Source organism: Siphateles boraxobius, unplaced genomic scaffold, assembly GCF_051911475.1.
Source record: "Siphateles boraxobius isolate OS27281-9 unplaced genomic scaffold, OSU_SipBor_1 5, whole genome shotgun sequence".
In the NCBI taxonomy this organism is placed as follows: Eukaryota; Metazoa; Chordata; class Actinopteri; order Cypriniformes; family Leuciscidae; genus Siphateles; species Siphateles boraxobius.
The window spans coordinates 35,153,342-35,173,999 of record NW_027509141.1 but is presented as its reverse complement, the minus strand read 5'-3'; the positions used below and the strand labels follow the sequence as shown (position 1 = coordinate 35,173,999).

The 20,658-nt window shown below is 38.7% G+C and overlaps 2 protein-coding genes across 2 annotated transcripts in view; both read right to left on the bottom strand.

The window, feature by feature from the left end:
- Positions 1-2,687: 2,687 nt before the first annotated feature.
- Positions 2,688-3,558, bottom strand: LOC143712148 (claudin-34-like). Its single transcript, XM_077204348.1, has one exon. The coding sequence runs from the start codon at positions 3,419-3,421 to the stop codon at positions 2,693-2,695; it is 729 nt and encodes a 242-aa protein (XP_077060463.1). The 5' UTR covers positions 3,422-3,558; the 3' UTR covers positions 2,688-2,692.
- Positions 3,559-4,772: 1,214 nt separating this feature from the next.
- LOC143711985 (protein Shroom2-like) overlaps positions 4,773-20,658 on the bottom strand; it is a 30,679-nt gene continuing 14,793 nt past the window's right edge. Inside the window, exons 3-10 of the mRNA XM_077204221.1 lie at positions 19,010-19,141; positions 16,668-18,930; positions 16,349-16,428; positions 13,107-13,673; positions 8,984-9,466; positions 7,952-8,117; positions 7,380-7,652; positions 4,773-5,695 (exon numbers count right to left, since the gene is read on the bottom strand). Coding sequence (XP_077060336.1) covers positions 5,423-5,695; positions 7,380-7,652; positions 7,952-8,117; positions 8,984-9,466; positions 13,107-13,673; positions 16,349-16,428; positions 16,668-18,930; positions 19,010-19,141 — 4,237 coding nt within the window. The 3' untranslated portion in view covers positions 4,773-5,422. The remainder of the gene's footprint in view (positions 5,696-7,379; positions 7,653-7,951; positions 8,118-8,983; positions 9,467-13,106; positions 13,674-16,348; positions 16,429-16,667; positions 18,931-19,009; positions 19,142-20,658) is intronic.

The window sequence follows — 20,658 nt, the reverse complement described above, 5'->3', positions numbered from 1 at the left end:
AAAGCATCAGAATCAGAAATACAATTGTAAAAGTACAACCTTTGACAATGTTTTATGATTCAGCCTCACTTATCGCCCCTCAAAAACAATGACAGTGCTTTACAACTATTTAACAGGAAGAGCTAAATAAACTTTTAATGACATCTAAACCAACAACCTGTTTATTAGATCCAATACCCACTAAAGAAGTCACTGAAAGAGTTCGTATGAGAAGAACGTCTTCTCAATATTATCAACTCGTCTTTATCTCCTGTCCCAAGAAAGCAAAAGCTGGCAGTTATTAAGTATTAACTAGATCCAAATAAATTGGCAAATTACAGACCTATTTCAAATCTTCCATTTAAGTATAAAATACTTGAAAAAGTTGTCTCCACTCAATTGTGCGAAATAATATCTGTTAAAAAAATTCTGTCCCCATCATAGCACAGAAACTGCGCTCGTTAAAATTACAAATGACTTGCCTCTAGTTTCTGACTGTAACACAGTTTTACTTAATCTTAGTGCTGCGTTCGACACTATAGATCATAAAATACTCTTAGATCGACTACAAACTTACACCGCTATTCAGGGACAGGCATTAATGTATCGTACCTATCAGGTCGTTACCATATTGTTTATTTGAACAGGGAATTAAGTTAACCAGTGAATTATGGAGTGCCACAAGGTTCGGTTTTGGGCCCTCTGCTATTTTCAAAATACAAACATGGAATTAGTTTCCATTGTTATGTCGATGATACTCAGTTATATATTTCATAACGACCAGATGAAATCTCTAAATGATCCACATTGACAGAGTGTGTTAAAGATATAAAATATTGGATGACCAGTCATTTTCTTCTATTAAATTAATTTAAGACTGAGGAATTACTTATTGGACCAAAAACCTGTACACAGAGAATCTAATTTGCTTGGAAGGATGTAGTGTGACTTCATCTTAAAGACCGGAGTGTTATATTAGACAGCAACTTGTCTTTCAAAATTATGTCATACGTTAAAAAACAAACAATATGTATTGTGAGTGCCATACAAATAAATGTGAACTGAATAACTGAGAGATCTCTCAAACTGGGAAAAGTACATAAAAAGTATTTTTACTACTTCACATGTGTAACATAAATTATTACACATAAATAATTCCATACTTAAATGAAATTTCAAAAAATATTCCTGTAGATCAAACATAGAGCTCACCGTTAGCAACTCAAATAGTGTTTTGAACAATGACAGATCCTTTAAACAATTCAAATATATACATTACACAAAAACCCCATGATACAAGCACAAAAACAATGACAAAAAAAGTATAGAATGTAAACAGATGAAAATAGCTAAACACATAAAATAGGTACCGTTTTCCAGAACATATGTCCCCTTTTTTAAAATCATTTGAATCGTGATGCGACTTTGTATATGTGGCATTTATCACGAATGTTGTTTTGCCACTATAATTTGTGTTTGTTTATAGGCCTACTTATATTTTTCATTTCTGATCTGTTGTGAAGTTTGAGTGTTTAATGTTTGTAATGTTTTATTTACCGGTATTTTACTTTATTTCTACACGTACATAAAAAATAAAATGTGACTTATACAACGATGCGACTTATCTGTATGCCTTTCCTTTTAACGATTGAAATCTGCTACTTAAAGTCAGGTGTGATTTATTTTCTGGAAAATTTTGTATTTTTTTCACATTAAATTATTATTAATATTATTTGATTATGGGGGTCTCCTTGGTTGGGCAGTGTTTGTACAGTAATAATTACAGTATGAAGGGCCAGAGACAAATCTTTTTTTACAGTCTATTAGACGAACACAGCATCCTAATTATGGTCTTCTGCTGCATCACACACACACACACACACACACACACACACACACACACACACACACACACACACACACACACACACACACACGTCCCGAAAACAGTTTTTTTTTCAACCTTCATCCTACCCTCGCACTTTGTAACATATCTTTTTCTTGTGGGTCAAAATTACCCGAAGCCCTAAAATTATACTTTTTTTTCCCCCCATAAAGCATTTTGATAATATTGTTTCTATTTTTTAATGCAATTTTTTGGTCTTTTTTATTTTTTTTACCTTTAAATTACTATATTTGATCAATAAATAATAAATAAACAGTAATTTAAGCACATTCCTCACAATCTTTTAACTTAAATTCTCAAACAAATTAAATTCTTAAATAACACAATTTCATGCATAACCCTTTTAATTCTGCTCAAAATATCTTACATTGGGTGTCTTTGCCGGCCTCTTGTGGAGAAATAACAATATAACATGTTATTTCATGACTCTTGCCACTAGATGGAGCAAATGAGCTGTTTCCGCTGGGTCCTAAAGTCAGTTTCACTTCGGTATGCATTCAGATACACATTTAGATATTATTAAATCATTTTTTGGCAAAGTTTTAGCATTTTTAGTTAGAATTTAAGCATTCCTCGCAATCACTTCATTCCTAAGCGGGTCAAATTGACCCCAAATGTTTTTAAATTTCAACCACAAAACTCCTCGAATCCATTTTTTTTAAAAATGTAGTCGTGGTTCAAGTGCGGCAAAAGTCCTAGGGTCTTGAACGCCTCTGATGAAACACTCAATTTTTAACACCAAAAAAAAAATATATATATATATATATTTTATTTTTTCGGTTCAAAATGACCCAAGGAAAGGATGAGTTAACTGTTCTTCTGCGTTTGGAAAGCTAGATTGTCAATTCCCTGGCGGTTCACACGGGTCCCCGAGGATCCTTCTCCAGGCCCCGAGGGCCTCACTTTGGGCTCCAGCAGGACCGGGACCCTGTAGGACAGAAAGACCACCCCGCTACAGACCAACAGGGTGGATGCAAAAATCCCCACGATGATACCGGGTCCGATATACTGCTTTACAGGAGCGGGAGGCATGAGAAACTCTTCGGGGAATATTATAGTCTGATTGTTTATGACTGAATGGAGATTCCAGCACACGGGAACGAGCGCAGAAGCTCCGGTGAGGATGAACAGAAACCCGCCGGTGTAAAACGCCAGTCTGATGGCTTTAAACGTGTTCAGTCCGAAGTAAATATTCCTGAGGCCGTAAAGGACGCAAGCGTTTCCAATGAGCCCAAGAATCAGAGCCACCAGCAGGAGCACCTGAGCCGATGCGATTTCTGGTGGCGTGAACGACTCCAACAAACCAATCCTCTGACAGAACATGATCTGATTGTTGGATAAGATCAGAACGTGACTATAAAAACACACTCTCCAAATACCCACCCATGCCAGACCTGAGGTGATGACTGACAGGTCAGATACTTCCCAAACCCGCCACTCCACCAGCCCGAGGGTCACTATGATGAGAATCCAGCCGACGGTCCCGAGCCAGAGAGCCACGAACTGGGCATGAGCCGTGTGGACCAGATAAGCCATGCTTTACACTTCAGATCCAGTCTCCTTAATGCGACAAACACCCATCCTGAAGAGCCTCATCTTCTCTGAAACACCTGAATGGCTCGTAATGGAGTTCACAGCGACTGAGCAGGAGTGTTGTGGGTTTAACTAACCAATGTCTCAACCATAGACTGTAAAAAATAGGTCTCAACCTGGCAAACAAACCTCACATCCCTCTGAGACAAAGAGAGACAGACAGAGATCTAGTTTAGATCATACACTTCCTGTTGCTTTGTTTCAGAACACAAACAGAAATTTTTGTGCATAGACACTCCATAACACACACACACACACACACACACACACACACACACACACACACACACACACACACACACACACACACACACACACACACACACACTAGGCTTATTAAATAGTAGTTAACGATAAGCCTTATGTTCATTTAATGAATTATTTACTCTAGCGGTCAGAAGTCTCTTCTGCTCACAAAGGCTGCATTTATTTGATAGAAAATACAGTAAAAACAGTGAAAAACTATTTTAATTAAAAATGCCTGTTTTCTGTTCAAATGTAATTTATTCCTGTGATCAAAAGCTGAATTACTCCAGTCTTCAGTGTCACATGATCCTTCAGAAATCAGTAGCCTATAATATGATAATTTGATGCTCAAGAAACACTTCTGATTATTATCAATGTTGAAAACAGTTGCTCATATTTTTGCTTAAACCATGATACAATTTGTCAAGATTCTGAGATGAATAGAAAGTTCAAAAGAACAGCATTTATTTGAAAAGGATATCTTTTGTAACAATATAAATGTCTTCAGTCACTTTTTACTGATTTTAAAACATGGTTCGTTGTTTGTTGATATTTTAAAATATATTTTCAATCAATACACATAAAATCTAATTTAAGTTTCAAATAAATTATAACGAAAAACTGATCGTATTACCATATCAGCACATGTTCTTCTCTCAGCGTTTACTTCCTCGACGCTCAGCGTTGGACTGGAAACGGTGTAAAACTCAACTTCCTTTAGCTCAGAAATACAGTGTAAACAAGCCCGTGAATATGTTTCTGTGAATGATTAACCACGGCTCACCAATCATAAAATCAAACCAATGAGGAATTTGAAATCATTTGCATCATATTGGAAAACACAGCGACTCATAAAATCATAAAGTGTGGGTGAGGCTTCAGAATGAGCAATAAAACATTGAACAAACTATTAATAATATACTGTATAGTTTCAATAAAAACTACTGTGAAAATGTTTGTGAATAATTTCCAAATGGCAAGTGTGTGATAAACCAGAAGAATTCATTGTTGCGATCTGTCCATACAAGAACTTAACAGCAAATCTGCAATATATAAATATTTTTATTTTTATTCCAAAAGTATTTCAGCAGAAGTGCACTGAAAGCGCATCTATGATCAGTATATCACCTGCCTGCAATAAAAGACTCTTCCTGGTTCACAGTGAGATTGGAAAGCAAGGGATATGGGCAAACAATTCAAGAGATTGAAAGAATATTTTACATACGAGATGAGATATTCTAAAGCTCCCTTCGTTATTTCATTAAGTAAAAAAAAGAAAACAAGAAAGTTTAAAACATTTACACTGAAATGAGTAAAATGGTTTTCGGTGTGGATCTAGAACAAGCAGATCTAATGTGACAGGAATCTATTATTATCTACTATCTGTTGTTAATAGCACCATTAGCATTAAGTAGCAAAATGAATTAAGTTAAACGTAAATACAGGTACAAAAACCTTTATACGGACTAAAAGAGATCCTTTCTGAAAAAGTGAGTGGATATTCAACGCATGAATTCACCAATGCTAAAGAAAACAGGAATCGTTTAAAAATGTTCTAAGCATTTCTATGACTATCTGAATGATTTTGAACGTAATAAATCTATCCAATGCACACAAGCAGATATGAAATCTGCTTAGAGATGCTCAATCTCTCGGGTCTTGTTGTAGTCATGCTGAACCAGTCCGGTCTAGATCCGTTCAGTACAGAAGTCTCTGGTCCAGCGGCAGACTGTCCTTCAGACACTTGAGCTGCTCTTCACCCAGTTTGATCTTATCTTCCAGTTTGCGCTGCTCAATAATAAGCGCTGACTTCATTTTGACGAAGTGCCGGTAGTCTGCCAGACGCTCTTCGCTGAGGTAACTGGCCAGAATCTCATAAACCAGACGTTCTCTTCGGTCCAAGTTTTCCTTCAGCTCTTTGGCATCTTCGTGCTGGCGAATCAGCAGTTTGCGTTTCTGGGTCAAAGTGTGCTGAAAGTACAACACATGAGTTTTTATTGTACAAATCATTCTTAGAATGTGTTTTTTTCTCTCTTTCTCTCTCTCTCTGGTAGAACTAATGCTAAAATGCCCCAATTAAGCTATTTTAAAGTTCCTAATTTTTTTATTTTTGGACGTGTCTTTAAAATAGATTTACATGCATTTAAAGCAGCACTATGCAGTTTTTTTAGCTTAACTGAACAGCTTCAGAGTTATTGGAATGGTTATATGACTCTTTTCGTGTTGAATGGTGGTCGTCTCGCCACCAATTAAATTATATTAAGCCTTAAAGGGATAGTTCACCCAAAAATGTAAATTCTGTCAGTATTTACTCTCCCTCATGTTGTTCAACCCCGTAAGACCTTCGTTTATCTTCAAAACACAAATTAAGATATTTTTGATTAAATCTGAGAGCTGCATCACTCCTCCATAGGCTTCTAAGGGATTGACACTTGTTCCCCGAAAAGTTATTAAAGACATCGTTAAAATAATCCAAGTGACTACAGTGGCTCAATCTTAAGTTTATCAAGCGGCGAGAATACTTTTTGTGCGCAAAAAAAACAAAAATAACGACTTTATTTCACTATTCATTTCCTTCTCTGTGGGCCTCTTGTCAGTTAGCGTAGTGTGATAGCGTAGAGCTACGTCACACGTAGGCTCACTATTGGCCGACGCTGGTCATGTGTGTGATGCGTGTGACGTACAACACAGAAGCGCTGCGCTGTTACACTAGTGAACTCAGTCGAGGCCCACAGAGAAGGAAATGAATAGTGAAATAAAGTCCTTATTTTTGTTTTTTTGCGCACAAAAACTATTCTCGTCGCTTGATAAACTTAAGATTGAGCCACTGTAGTCACTTGGACTATTTTAACGATGTCTTTAATAACTTTTCGGGGCTGGCAAGTTCAATCCCTCAAGAAGCCTATGGAGGAGTGATCCAGCTCTCAGATTTAATCAGAAATATCTTAATTTGTGTTATGAAGATGAACGAAGGTCTTACGGGGTTGAACAACATGAGGGAGAGTAATTACTGATAGAATTTACATTTTGGGTGAACTATCCCTTTAAAGTTCTGCATAATTAAGTATGTGTCCACTTGAGTGACAGGAGGATTGCCGCTGATGTCACTACTAGCCGATTATCATAATATGTGAATTTCAGCTCTTCCGGGTTCCTGAGCACTTGATACACAGTGATAGATCAGTTTTACCGTATCATCTTGTCAGCAGAAAACAGCGTCTTCTCGACATGAACAACACGAACCAAACTCTTCCAGTCTCGGATACAACTACAGTGATTGAGGGCGGGGCAAAGAGACGCTGTTCAGCCAATGAAGATCATGCTGTTCAGGCTGGCATTATGCAAATTAGCAGGAAGTGAGATGGGAATTACCGACGACTCCTTTCAGGCAGTTCAGAATCGTTCTTTCTTTCAGGAGACAAAAACTCCACTTTGTCTTTGAAACTTTTCAGACCTTTTACATTCACAAACAACTATATTACACACTACATGAAAGGTCGAAAAAAAGCATAATAGGGACACTTTAAATTAGGACTAGTTCAGTCGACTTCAGACTCATAGTTCAAGTTCTGATTCCATCATATTAATCGCGAAGGCTTCAATCTCACGTTCTTTGACAGAACTTAGGGACACTTTACATGCATCTAATTGTTACCTTCTCGTCCGCGGACGTTCCCTCCTCCAGGTTGTCGAGGGCGTTTTCCACGCGAGCCAGTCGACCGGACAGAGACAGCAGGAGACTGACCACTTTATCCAGGTCTCCCACGAACATGCGAAACTTCTCCAGCTCGTTGGGTTTGCAGACGGTCTGTACGGTGGCTTCAACGTCCTCTCCCAGAGCGTTATTATCCTGAACGTCCTCCTGAAGACTCTCACGCGCCTCTCGCAGCACCTGCAGCTTCTTACTTAAGCTGTCAATCAACTCTTGCTGCAATTACAAAGACATCAACCAGATCATCTAACTGTAAACTGTCGTATTTTCCAGAATGCTTTTTGAAACATGCTGAAAATTGTATAATGCAATTAATGTTAAGCACAGAACATTTGTATTTGTGTCGAATGAGAGGTAAAGGAGTTTATTTGTATAGTGCATTCACACATTTTACACACATAATGTGACTTATCTGTGTTTTTTTCTCTCAACAATGCATTTTCGTCTTGTTGCTACCAGTACAGCACAACTGAAGTAAAAACCATGCAACAAAATAATGAATATAAGCCGTGTACCTTCTTGTTGGAAAGGTCATAATCAAGTTCGTCCTCTGAATCCTGTTCCTCCATGTGCTCCTGCATGTCCTTCATCTTCATGAGTAGCTCTGCTTTAGGTGCAGATGTGCTGTAATATGACGAACTGCTCACTAACGACGCTGACGAAGACAAACTGTTCTCCGCTCTGCAGAAATCAAACATTCATGGGTCACTCAAAAGAAAAAATCTGTGAAAAATCACCAGGTAAATAAAGTTTAATAGTTTTCCAACGTAACAGATTTAGTGTCAAGTACATTGTACGGTACCTTTTTATACTATGTGTGTGTGTGTGTGTGTGTGTTAGTAGAGGGCAGTAGTGTACAGGTTTTCACTCTAAAGATAACTGATCTAATGCTTCATGACTCCAATTAGTAAAAGAACAAACACTGTAATTCCAGTTAAACAGCTGATGCATAAAACATTTACGTATTGCAGCTAATGAAGAACAAATGAGAAATGACAAAACAGGAATGTCACATTTTGCTCAAAAAATTCCCACAAACCTGTGAAGAACATCATCTGGCTCATATTTCACCCCAAAATACAAAAAAGGGAAAGAAATAAGATATTACATTTTGGTTTAAAAATAAACTTTAGTACTTTAAGCAATTTTTTTGACCATTTAAATGCTCATTACCATAATATAAATATGCTAAATAATTTAATTTACATAACATGAGGAAATTATGTATAATTTAAATCAGCACAAAATGAATTGTATTGAGAATCACTTAAAAAATGAGGATCTAATACGAATCATCAATCAGAATGATTACAAGAAAACTCAAAAGTAAAGCGTTTAGATGCATCATAGTAATGATGAGATTTTGCATTTCTGTATTTAAAGCAATTTGAGGAAATATTTGCCTAACTGTCATGAAAAAGTCCCAAATAAACAATTCTTAAATTGTACTAATGATGCAAAATCTAAATGATATTTTCTCTTTTGATTTTCAGGTGAAATGTGACCATGTTTTTGTGCCATTCGCATCGCGATCTCAAAGAGTGTACCTCTGCGGTGTATTTTTGGGAGACGTGTGTTTGCTGATGGCTTTCCTCCGCTGCTGCACTCCCTCCAGGAGCTGCTCCCCCTGTGGAAATATTCCCTCCATCAGATCCATGGTAGTCTTCATCTTACTCTGATCCAAGATGTCCACCAGACTCTTGTCCTTCCCCATGATATCTCTGGCCAGCTCCTGTCGTTTCAGGTCCTCCTCTGAATGTTCGGTCAAACTGTTGCTTCTCGGATCTGTGTTGTCTAGTACCGTCTGATGTTCTGCGTTTTTGATGGGATCTGGATGGGCATGGGCAATAAACAGCGACAGATCTGTTTTTTTTAGTTGGCCAGTTTTAGGCACCTCAGAGCTTCCAGATGATTCGCCATGTTGCACATAGTTTCTGTTTTCCCTCTCTGAGCCGTTTTCTGCACAGACAATCTGTATGGGGACCTTCCGCCCAGCAGTGTTTGGCTCTGATGTTTCCTCCGTCTTACTCCTGCAATAGGGAACAAGAGAACAAAAGTGCTCTAAGCGATGTCACGCATTTTTTAGGCCAAAAGTTTTTTTGTCACATACAGCAAACATCTCCTCACTCTCCGCTGGCTGCCTGTCCCCTGAACACACTGTAAAAAACCGCGGTCTCTACAGCAGTGTTGGGGGTAACTTATTACAAGTAACTTGAGTTACGTAATCAGATTACTTTTTCAAGTAACTAGTAAAGTAACGCATTACTTTTTCAATTTACATCAAAATATCTGAGTTACTTTTTCACATTTATTGACTGGCAGCTCTCCTGTCCCCATGTTGAGAGAAATAAAGTGAGGTGTTGTGTGCATTTGCATTGAACATGCATTTACTCATCTCACTTGCACAAAAACATTCAGTATTCCTCAAAATGAATAAAAACAGTCAAATGCAATCTCAGAATTTTGTACAAAAGTTTTATAATTAACTATATTAAATTACACAAATATACTTTATGTATTTAATCTCACTTTATTAACCAATGTCTTTGCTGCTGACCTACAATGATCTAATTCAACCATACTAATAAGCAAAAATGACTTTAGATTAGGTTTAGAAATAAGAGTGTTGAACTTCCTTCTCCTGTATCCTATTGTTATTTAATCAAGAACAGCAGCAGCTGAAAGGTTTGTTTGAGCGGCGCCCTCTACTGTACAGTAGTAAATATGCATTTCCTTGAGCCTTAGGCTTATTCATTTAACTTTTGATGTGAAAGGGCCTTAACAATTGGCAAAAATAGATTGTTTTAGCTGTTATTAAAAAACAAACAAACAAGCCCATGCAGGTGAGAAAAAGTAACGCAAAAGTAATGTAACGCATTACGTTCCGTAAAAAGTAACTAAGTAACGTACTTAGTTACTTTTTGGGGGAGTAACGCAATATTGTAATGCATTACTTTTTAAAAGTAACAACACTGCTCTACAGACACGCCAGGCTCCACAAACGGCAACAAAAACAAACTGGGCTAACCCGCACCACGAAACATAACAAACTGTTCCAGCCAATAACCGACAAGAAGGATTTAGGGGCGGGGCTTGGGGGGTTAGTGCGCGGATGAAGAGGAGGGAGGGTCTAGCTAGCCTCCGTTTCGTTTGACAATACTTTAAAGGGGCATTCGGCAACTCTAGCTATTTCTTCGCTGATTTTCACTTTTGTTGTCGCATGTTTTCTCAGCGAGCTCCCCCTACAGCTGTGAGGCGTATATCTCACAACAATGTCATAAAAAAACTCACTCGCGGCCCCTCCTCCCCCTTTCTACCGCTGCTCATGTGCATTTGTTATTATCGGAGCCAGCCAACTTTATTGTGTGGAGTGTGTCTACCGAGGTGGGTAATACATCCTACACACTGAGGGCGGCGTGTGTGTTTATGTCGAATTACCATAAAGCAGTTTGTGTTTCTCGTCGTTCTCGCTTCTCACGAGACTTCCTATTTCCAAAATACCGGGACGTTAACCACATGTTGCAAGGTTGGTTTTCCGCCTAGGGACGTTGGGGGGAGCGGGGAAACTCACCATTCTCACCAGAACAGGTTATTAAACCATCCAAATGATTTCTAAACGGTTTTATTAAGTTGAAATAGTTGCCGAATGCCCCTTTAAACGTCAACAAGAAGTGACGTCACCCGACATCGCTTAGAGCAGCAATTCCCAAACTGTGGAAACCACTAGTGGTCCGTGAGGGTACTGCAGATGGTCCGTGGAAAGGCAGAAAAAAATAATATTTTTTTACCTTCATTATACCAGGAAATTCCCATAAAATATAACAAGTAAAAACAATATGTAGGCCAATATTGATATAAAATTTAAATTAAATTGTCAAGTTATTGCGCGATTACTAAAATAGGCTAGTGGTGCTCGACCGTGACGTTCAAGTTCAGTGCCGTTTGAACCACAGCATGGATCGGTGGATAGCAACAGGTCCTCTGAAGAGAAAAGAGGCAGAGGTTACCATTATCACATCACACGCATAGCCTTTATAGGCAGTTTATATGAAACAAAATGTTTATAAATGGAATGAATAAGGCCTTATTATTTTAATTTCCAGTTAGTTTCTTGATCTCGCGTTACTGAAATGTTTTGCGGATGTGCTGTTAAGAGGACAAACTCAAGCCTACTTTTTGAGGACTTGTAAAACTCTGAAGATTAATAATCCTCTAAAATCGCCAAAGGTTTTGAAATGTTCACTATATCCAAGTGTTCTTATTACTATATAGATTTCATACTCCATTGCTATGGAAATAAGTCTGTTGTTCCAATGAACCTGATTATGCCCTCGGGCGCTTGAGTAAATAAATAAATTAAATATGTGGCAGCCTTTGTGTGCAGTAAACTTTCTTTTAACAAGCCTGTTGTACTGATGTGATGACCAATTATAGTTTTAGTGCTAGTAAGCCTATTTAGGGGTGCGGATTAATTCAGGTAGGACTGTGTACACATTTTATTATGTGTATTATGAGGTGGTCCGCGAAAATTCTTGATTACAAATAGTGATCCGCACACACAAAAAGTTTGAAAACCCCTGGCTTAGAGCAATGGTTCCCAACCTTTTTTTGTCTGAGACCCCCTTTTTCCCAAGAAAATATTTTATGGCCTCCTTCACATTTAATGATATTGTCGCTCTTGTAAGATTGCAGCAAGGATAACAAAACGTTTTGTTTTTAAACAAACAGTATGTTTATTACTATAACCAGATATGTTTATGTAAAATAATAATAGCGTATAACATTGAAAATACTATAACAAACACAATTTAATTAAATAAGGTAAGCCTCGGAGTAGCCTATTAATTGGCCCTATTTGAAATGCAATAACAAAAATATCAGTATTCACACTGGTGTATATAGGGAAAACATTATTAACTATAGGCTATTACCAAATGACTGGTGTCTGGGACCTCGTTGAAAACTAATTTTTTGGTCAGCCAGGGGATCGTGAATAAAATTAGCTAATGTAATATGATCGTTTGGCGCTTTAGCGATTAATAAACATGCGTTTATTAACAGAATAATGCATCTTGCGGAAGAACATTGTAGCCGGAGCTACTTCTCTCTGTTTATAGACACTTAACCCCTAGTTGCTCCAGAGGCGTGCGACCTCTGACATATATAGCAATTGTAAGTCGCTTTGGATAAAAGCGTCAGCTAAATGAATAAATGCAAATACAAATGTTTATGTCTATGACGAGTCACGCAGACTCTGGGTAACACCACAGCGGTACGACCCGAACCAGTGTAAAATAGTCCCAATATAAACACTTATTATTTATAGGTGTACCATAGTGACTAAGGATAAGACAAAAACACGGTTTGGAAAATGGATTCATGACGTACTCGCTCATTATATAAATTTTGTCAATTTTGAACATAAAAAAAAGTTACGGACTGCTGCTTTAATGCTCACTGTTCAACACTTTTCAAAATATGACGCGGCCCCCCAAAGAGCTCGCTGACGCCCCCTTGTGGGCCGAGACCCCCCTGTTGGGAACTAATGGCTTAGAGCACCTTTAAAAATGTGACTTGAGCAAGGCAAATTTTAGCAGTGAAGCTTCCAATAATGATGACGCAGATTCATCATCCAGACCACAGTCTACTATGCTATAATACTCTAGTTACCTGCATTGGTCCTTTTTCTGCACAGTTGCAGGTGGTTCATCTGTGAGCCTCTGTGGATAGAACTGAGGAGAAGGAGAACGAGAATGTGTTCTGCTAGCTGAGGTTACCATCAGATCAGTTTTCTGCTTGGGAGAGGAACGACCTAGAAGACATGGCGTATGACATAACGTTCCCTCAGTGTCTGATCTCTGGTCCTCCTCTGGTGCAGCAGTCAGGTGTATGTCTCTCTCCAGATGTTCTGCAGGACATGGTGAAGTAATCAGTCTTTGGGGCTCTGGAGTTGGATGAGGAGAAGAGGTCTGAACCCTAAATTGCTGGGAAGCTCTAGTAGGGCTCATAGCATCCTGCTGTGTGGGTTTGGCGGACCTCTGCGGTTCACAACCTTTGCTTTTAGGAAGCCGTTGCTTTGATTTGGGAACCTGGAGATGATTTGAAGACAGAGTTGCCGTCTGCCTGGTGTCAGGTTTGGGTCTCTGGTTCGAAGCAAGAGGCACAGCAACACTTTCCAGAACGTTCAGTGTAATGGGCTCCGAGATGTTGAGTGGACTGTGCTCCTTTCCGGATCCTCTGTAAAATCGAAATTACAATAAAACACACATTATTAGTATGTACTAGGGGTGTAACGGTACATGTATTCATCACTATGCACACAGTCAGACAATGAATACATTCAGACTAAGAATAAATTCAGTCAAGGCGGTCCACACTCCAATCTAGAAGGGGGCGCGTGCGGAAATGCAACGCTTATTGCTAATAGCATTACAGGAAAAAGAGCAGAAGAAGAAGAGACTATCTTTGCGCAAACCCAAAACAAAAGTTCACACAATAGCTTGCTAGTAGCCTATACGCTGACTATCAATTTCATCACAAGCTCCACAAACTTAACGGAAATGAAACCGGGACAGCAGAAAGTGTTTTCTTTATTTTACAAAAGCAAAATGTTTTTGAGTGTACAAATAAAAGACCCTTTACAGTTTTGAATGATGACTTACTCTTATCTGTATGACCATAAATGACAGAGTATCTGAAGTTGTTTCCACTGTTCCAATCAAGGTTATTATAGTTTTTCTTTTTTTAAATTAGTTTTTATTTTAATATCGTTTTCAATTTTGCTTTAAATTTCAGTTTAGTTTTAGTTAGTTTCATTAATGGTTTTGTTAGTTTTAGTTTAGTTTTTATTTTGCAAAGACATTTCTATTTAGTTTTTATTTTATTTAGTTTCAGTTTTAATTTTAGTAATTATGGTTTAGCAGAACAAACAAAACACTTCCAGTGTAGACCAAAGCGAGACGCTTAATTTCAGCAAAGTTTAATGTTTGCCCAGATTACAGTTGACTCTTGTACATCTTGATATCTTAATAATAAAAATAAAATAATGGTTTGAGATTGAACAAAGCACCAAATAAATGGAACTTAAAAGTATACAAGAAAAAACTGTGAAAAAATCAGACAAACTAATTCATATTAAAGATGAAATCTTGTTAAACATGCCTAGTTTACTTTTTTCAGCTGTAAATGTAGCAGAGTGACCACTGGTACATAACACACATCCCAAAAAAAACAGCTCAATTTATCTGACTTCAGCCAACACAACCTGCTGTAAAGCCAGTGTGATTAAATAATGAAGTATCTATGTAGTGTGTGTGTGTGTGTGTGTGTGTGCATGTTTTTCTATCCTGGTGGGGACTTAAACCTGAATGCACACAGACTCATGGGGACTCGTGTTACTGTGAGGACCTAAATTGAGGTACACAAGCTTATAAATCATACAAAAAAGTTTTTTTAAAATTTAAAAATGCAGAAAGTTGTGTGATGGGTAGGTTTAGGGGTTGGGTTAGTGTACTGTAAGGAGACAGAATACAGTTTGTTTGAGGCTACAGTATAAAAACATTACGTCTATGGAGAGTCTCCACAAAGATTGTGTGTGTGTGTGTGTGTGTGTGTGTGTGTGTGTGTGTGTGTGTGTGTGTGTGTGTGTGTGTGTGTGTGTGTGTGTGTTTGTATGCGCGCACTTGTGTGTGTGTGTCGTGTCCTGGTATTCCATACATTGCGGGGAAATGTCTCAACGTGGATAATAATATTAAATGCACCTTTCACCCTGTCAACCTTCATGAAAACATGACATCTGAAACATAGAGTAGCCTACTTTAGCCTAGTAGTCTAAATTAAAGTTGTTTTTGTGCTTGACGGACTTGTTTTGCTGTTGCACCCGCGTCTCGCAAATGAAACGGCATTCAAAAAATGCTGCGCTCCAGTTAAAAGAAGTCCAACTTGCGTCTTATTACCTTGTGTTATTTCCCATTCCACTGCAACAGACGCATCCTTTATGAACAGCGTTCAGCACTAGCCATGTGAACACTACGTTACGGTCCTTCATTGAACGCATCACAGAAGGACAGCGGTTAATCGCCTCAGCAACTTCTTCACGTATGAAGCCAAGCGCCATATCAGGCATTTCCTTAAACAGCCACAGGTAAGATTTTCGCCAAAGTAAAGAGCTTATTAATTACGAAAACGATTATTTATTTTTGCAAATTATTATTTTATTTCTGGTAGTTTTTCAGTAACTGTTGTTAGTTTCGTTTAGTTTTAGTCTTTCATTTATTATGAATTTTTAATTTTATTTCAGTTTACGAAAATGTTTTTTGACCAATAGTTTTAGTCTTAGTTTCAGTTTTCGTTTACGAAAATAACCTTGGTTCCAATGAGACAAAAATGTTTTGCATTGTGCCAATTTGTGTCGTTGAAGTCTCACTACAGTCCAGTTCTGAAATATGCATGTCCTGGAAATGGGAAGCCTTTGGTGCCGCTGTCTCTCTCTCTCTCTTCGTGGAGAGGTGAAGTAGGCCGATGTAGATGGCACTTTTTCTTCTACAAATTTTTCCATGATTTCTTGAAAAAGCGTACTATTGAATTTGTCAGCGCATGAAATAAAAAGAAAATGACATTGTGGGCTACACACAACACGTTAATCAAACCAATAAGTTTGAAAACAGCCGTTGCATTTTAACGTGCAGCATTGGTCAACAAATCAACAATTCCTTCATTTTTATGCAATCAGGAATTAGGGGGGAGGGCATGTAAATATAACAAACTTATTGAACCGTGACCCCAAAACCGAGGTACATACCGAACCGTGACTTCTGTGTTCAGTTACACCCCTAATATGTACATTATCAGATCAAAGAAACTATAGGCCCTTACTTGTATCTGAACACCTAGACAAGACAAGAAATCCTAACCTGGTGATATGGGTCTCCTGTTGGCCATTGGCTTCAGGCTGAGATTCCACAGGAGACTTTCTGGATGGCAGAGGGATTTTCTGAAAGGAATGTGGATCCGTTAACACAGATGCCAAAGATTCTTTTACCTGAAGGACAGACTGGCCTTTCTTAAAGATCATGTTATCATACTTTATCCACTGTGCCAGCAGCATACGCATTACAACTATTACCAAACAATGCACTGTGTATCTAATGAAATGTGGAGAATATTGAATGTGATGTCTGGGCACCAAAAACATTATCAAAATCATGACAAAACAAATAATCATCTTCTCACCTGTCCGTAGAAGTCAGCAGAAGGGGAGGAACGGGATCTTTCATGAACACACACTGTGCTGTTGGATTCCTCCAAGCCTGAGTCCAGGATGTTTTCAGCTGAACGGTATCTGCCCGTTATTCTTCTTTCCACTGGCTTTTTCTGCATGTTCCATGTAGCCTCATATTCAGCAAACGTACCAAGCCGTTGTTGCTCCTCTGTATTAAGGTCAGCATGACTTGATTTACTTTGTTTTAAGGGAGCTTGATGGATGCTTTCACAGTCTCCAATTAATCTAGTCTTTCTCTCATTGCGGTCTTCATTGGGACTGAGCAGTGACTGCTTGGGAATGGGCTTTTGGAGAACTGGTTTGCAGGAACTTTCGAAGAACTTATATCGGTCTACAAATGACCCAGCTGCTTTATCCTCAACTCCTATTTTATTGATCTTGTCCGGTTCAGAGAAAGAATGTATCTTTTTATCCACGGGAAACCGTTTACGCCCCCCAATGCGGGTGACCTGCCCATTAACAGGCCCAGATCTTTTGGGAAGTTGATCCGATGCAGATTCGTTCCCAGGAAGCTCCAGGTCCCTCCTCATAAATGACGTGGCCTTCAGAACTTTGGCTTGGGCTTCCTTCAGATGATCTTTGTAAGTGTTGGTGAAGGAACCATCAGAAGACGATGTGGAGGTCTCATTAGACTTCCAGATGTCACAGTCATCCTCAACTTCACTTGAGCAGGTCAAGGTAGCTGCACTTCTGCTTTTCTGAAGTTGATCCCTCTTCTGTTGGATCTCGTTGCGTAGAGTTGTGGCGTAGCGGTCACTCCTTCTTCCCTGTTTACCACCGATTGCATCAGTTGATTCTTGACCACCTGCTTTGGCTGTTACGATAATTTTTTCTGCCATCTTGCTCTCTTGGGCCAGAGAGTGCAACATGGGGGTCTTGTGTGGACAGATCTTGTGATCCTGCTTGCTGATCCATGGATTGTCCAAGTGTTGAATGGGCATTTGGTTATTCTGCTCCATCTGTTTTTTTGTTACGTGCCTGGAAGGCTGTGGCTTAACTCCATCTTTCTTCTTTTGAGTCTCTCTTTCCCCAGAGCTGGACTTTGAAATCACATGATTTGGTGCAGGGGACGTGGCTTGAGATGGAGGACTGATGGCCTGTTTGCTGTAACCGTTGGAGCTCTTGTTCTCAAGTAGATTGAGTTGGGGATACTTTGTCTTCACAGCTTTTTGAGAACCAACCAAGCTTCTGTCTGTAGCACCTTGAGTGGTTCCCATTTCAGACCTTCGTTCATCTCCTATCCAACCCTGCGTAGATGATTTCAGGGATGGCTGCTGGGCAGTGATGCAGTAGTAACGGAAATGAGCCTGGCCCTCATAATTGGGCTCAAATGCCATGCTAGTTCTGGCTTTGTTTCGACTGCCAGCGTTGGTGGGTAAATCTTGAAGGCTTCGGTAGTAGTTCCCAACACTCTGGGTATTTGGTGAACTTGTAGCGTTAGGGTACACAGAAAAGGGACTATCATCACTATGCTGTCTCTGATGCTGAACCTCGCAAGTAAATGGGTTCTGCCCTTGTCTTACATCAGTGCTTGACAGGGAAAGGGGTTTGGAAGGTTTTAGCTTATTTGAGTAGTCTTCAACCGAAAGATACGGCTGAAAGAAGTCCTTCTTAGGAGGTGGGTTGAAGCTGTGTCTCGCTTCACCATCCAACTGTTGGTCCACAGGTCTGCAGTGAGGTTTCTGTTGTGGATATACAGATATTCCTTCAGGGAACGATCCCACCAAGCTCTTCTCATGAACTCTGGTGGCAGTGAAACTATCACTACGCAAGGGAGGTGGAGGAGCAGGAGGATCTTGAATAGTGGTCATCTTGCTTTCAGGAATATGCCACACAGGTCTATGGTTGGATCTCCAAGTGGAGGAGAATTTGGAGCTAGCTTGCTCATCCACACTGGGACTCACTCGTCCCCCGTTGCCCATGGGGATCTGCAGGTATCTGTGGCAGTCATTGGGAACTCCAGGATCGTTGGGAACGCCTCTGTAAAAAATCCCTTCTGTGGGAGCAACACCCCGAGGTGAAGTGTGGTCAGTTGTGCCTGATAAAAACATCGGGTGATCTTCTCCACCATTGGGTTTGCTTGACGGCTGCTCTTTTGAGAAAGCGTGAGATGAGGGCTCTACACTTTCCATATTTCCCACTGAGCTATACTGGCAGGACACTTGTCGCAAATTGGTCTGTCCCCAACAGCTGGTGAATTCGTTTGTGGGTGACCTGGTAAAATACAAAGAAAATAAATGATGCTGACTGAGATTCATTTATATTCATTACATACAAACCCTCAGAATCTCACCCTGCATCATATTTTGTCTGCCAAGTGGAGTCAGGTGCAGGGCTGGGTTCAGATTTAGGGCTGTCTGTGGTGGGGTTATCTGTGGATTTAGCAGAGTGCCACGAACGGGGTCTACATGATGATTCATTCCTCCTGAAAAAAAAAAAAAATTACATTTAAATTGTTAAATTTTCAGAAAGAGTTCTTTAGTTCAAACAGGCTTATTCTAGAAATTGTAACAGTATTTTGTACATAATTGTAGTCTACAACGGGTTAGAACTAAGGACAGATACAATTTTAAAAATAGTAATAAATAAATAAATAAATATGAACAATTGAGAAAATAAATAAATAATAAAATAATGCATATTATATATTTCTACATATAATAAATAAACATCTCTGTCGAAATGTTGGGTTACTAAAAGTCACCATTTTCACTTTTTTCACATTTTTATGAAATAAAACATACTACTAATATTAGGTGTTAAGGTGTTCAAAAACATCAGTTATCATTCAGACAATCAGGAATATTTTTGGTCTAAGAGATCTACTTTAGGAACTGTGAAACATAATTTGTTCCTTTTGCAGAATATAATATCATGATAACTCATTGAGACGCTGCACAAGACGTACCCTTTGAAGTGATTTTTCCTGAAATGCATGTGAGGTGGAAAAGGAGGTGGAATACAATCAGATCAAGACAAATTATGTAAGAAACACAAGCATAATATTTGCTCAAATGTTTTTGACAAATGATCAGCACTCATCAACAAGACAGCAGGAAACACTGAAGATTCTGCACAGGTTCTAAACAAGCCAGTGAAATTGACAGCCCGATAATAAGCTTAAGCGTATAATCCCCGTCTTGCACGTGAACAGCACAGCTACAGCTAAGACGCCACATGGCAGAGGATGTGATACTCGGGTCTGGCAGGGGTGGACGGGTCGATGGGTGATAACTACAGGAGCGTACAGGGCTGGGGGTCACGAGACAGAGGCCAACAGCTCCACAATACCTCATAGAACTTCTCAAAATCTTTGTGAGAAAGTTCCTGGCCACGTGTACTTCACTTTCTGCAGGCATTGTTTGCGTTACAATATCCACCATTTTAATCTTCCTGCGCAACAGGGTAGAGAAAACACAGTATATACTGTAGATCAACTGGAGCATAAAACATATGAATTGCTAAATGTTTTTAAAAAAAGTTAATTTTTGTTAAAAAGATTATAAAATAAAATAAATATATAAATAAAATAAATACATAATAATAAATAAAAGTTATATATATAAAAAAAATAAAATAATGTGGTATATAAAAATATATGCGTGTAGTAAATCCTTAATTCACTTAAGTGAAAAAAAAAAAAATGTCCTGAACCAGATAAATAAATTGTAAATTCACTCAAAATTATGTTGAAGTTGAGTTAAATGACTTTAACCATGACTTAAATTTTGAAAGGTGAAATTGAGTTTTTTCATGAAGAGTATTACAATCATGCTAATTTATACAAAAAATTCATGATCCAAATCATTAACCAAAACGCAGATACAGGATTGATTGATCCCTGCAATCAATAGGCTTCCAATCAAAAGCCCATAGACCCAGTAACCCTAACCCTACTGTAGTCACAGACTTATTATCATTAACTAAAACTAAAGCCAAAAC

Excerpts from the sequence above, each read along its gene's own strand:
- LOC143712148 (XM_077204348.1), bottom strand. The coding sequence starts at position 3,421 with ATGGCTTATCTGGTCCACACGGCTCATGCCCAGTTCGTGGCTCTCTGG.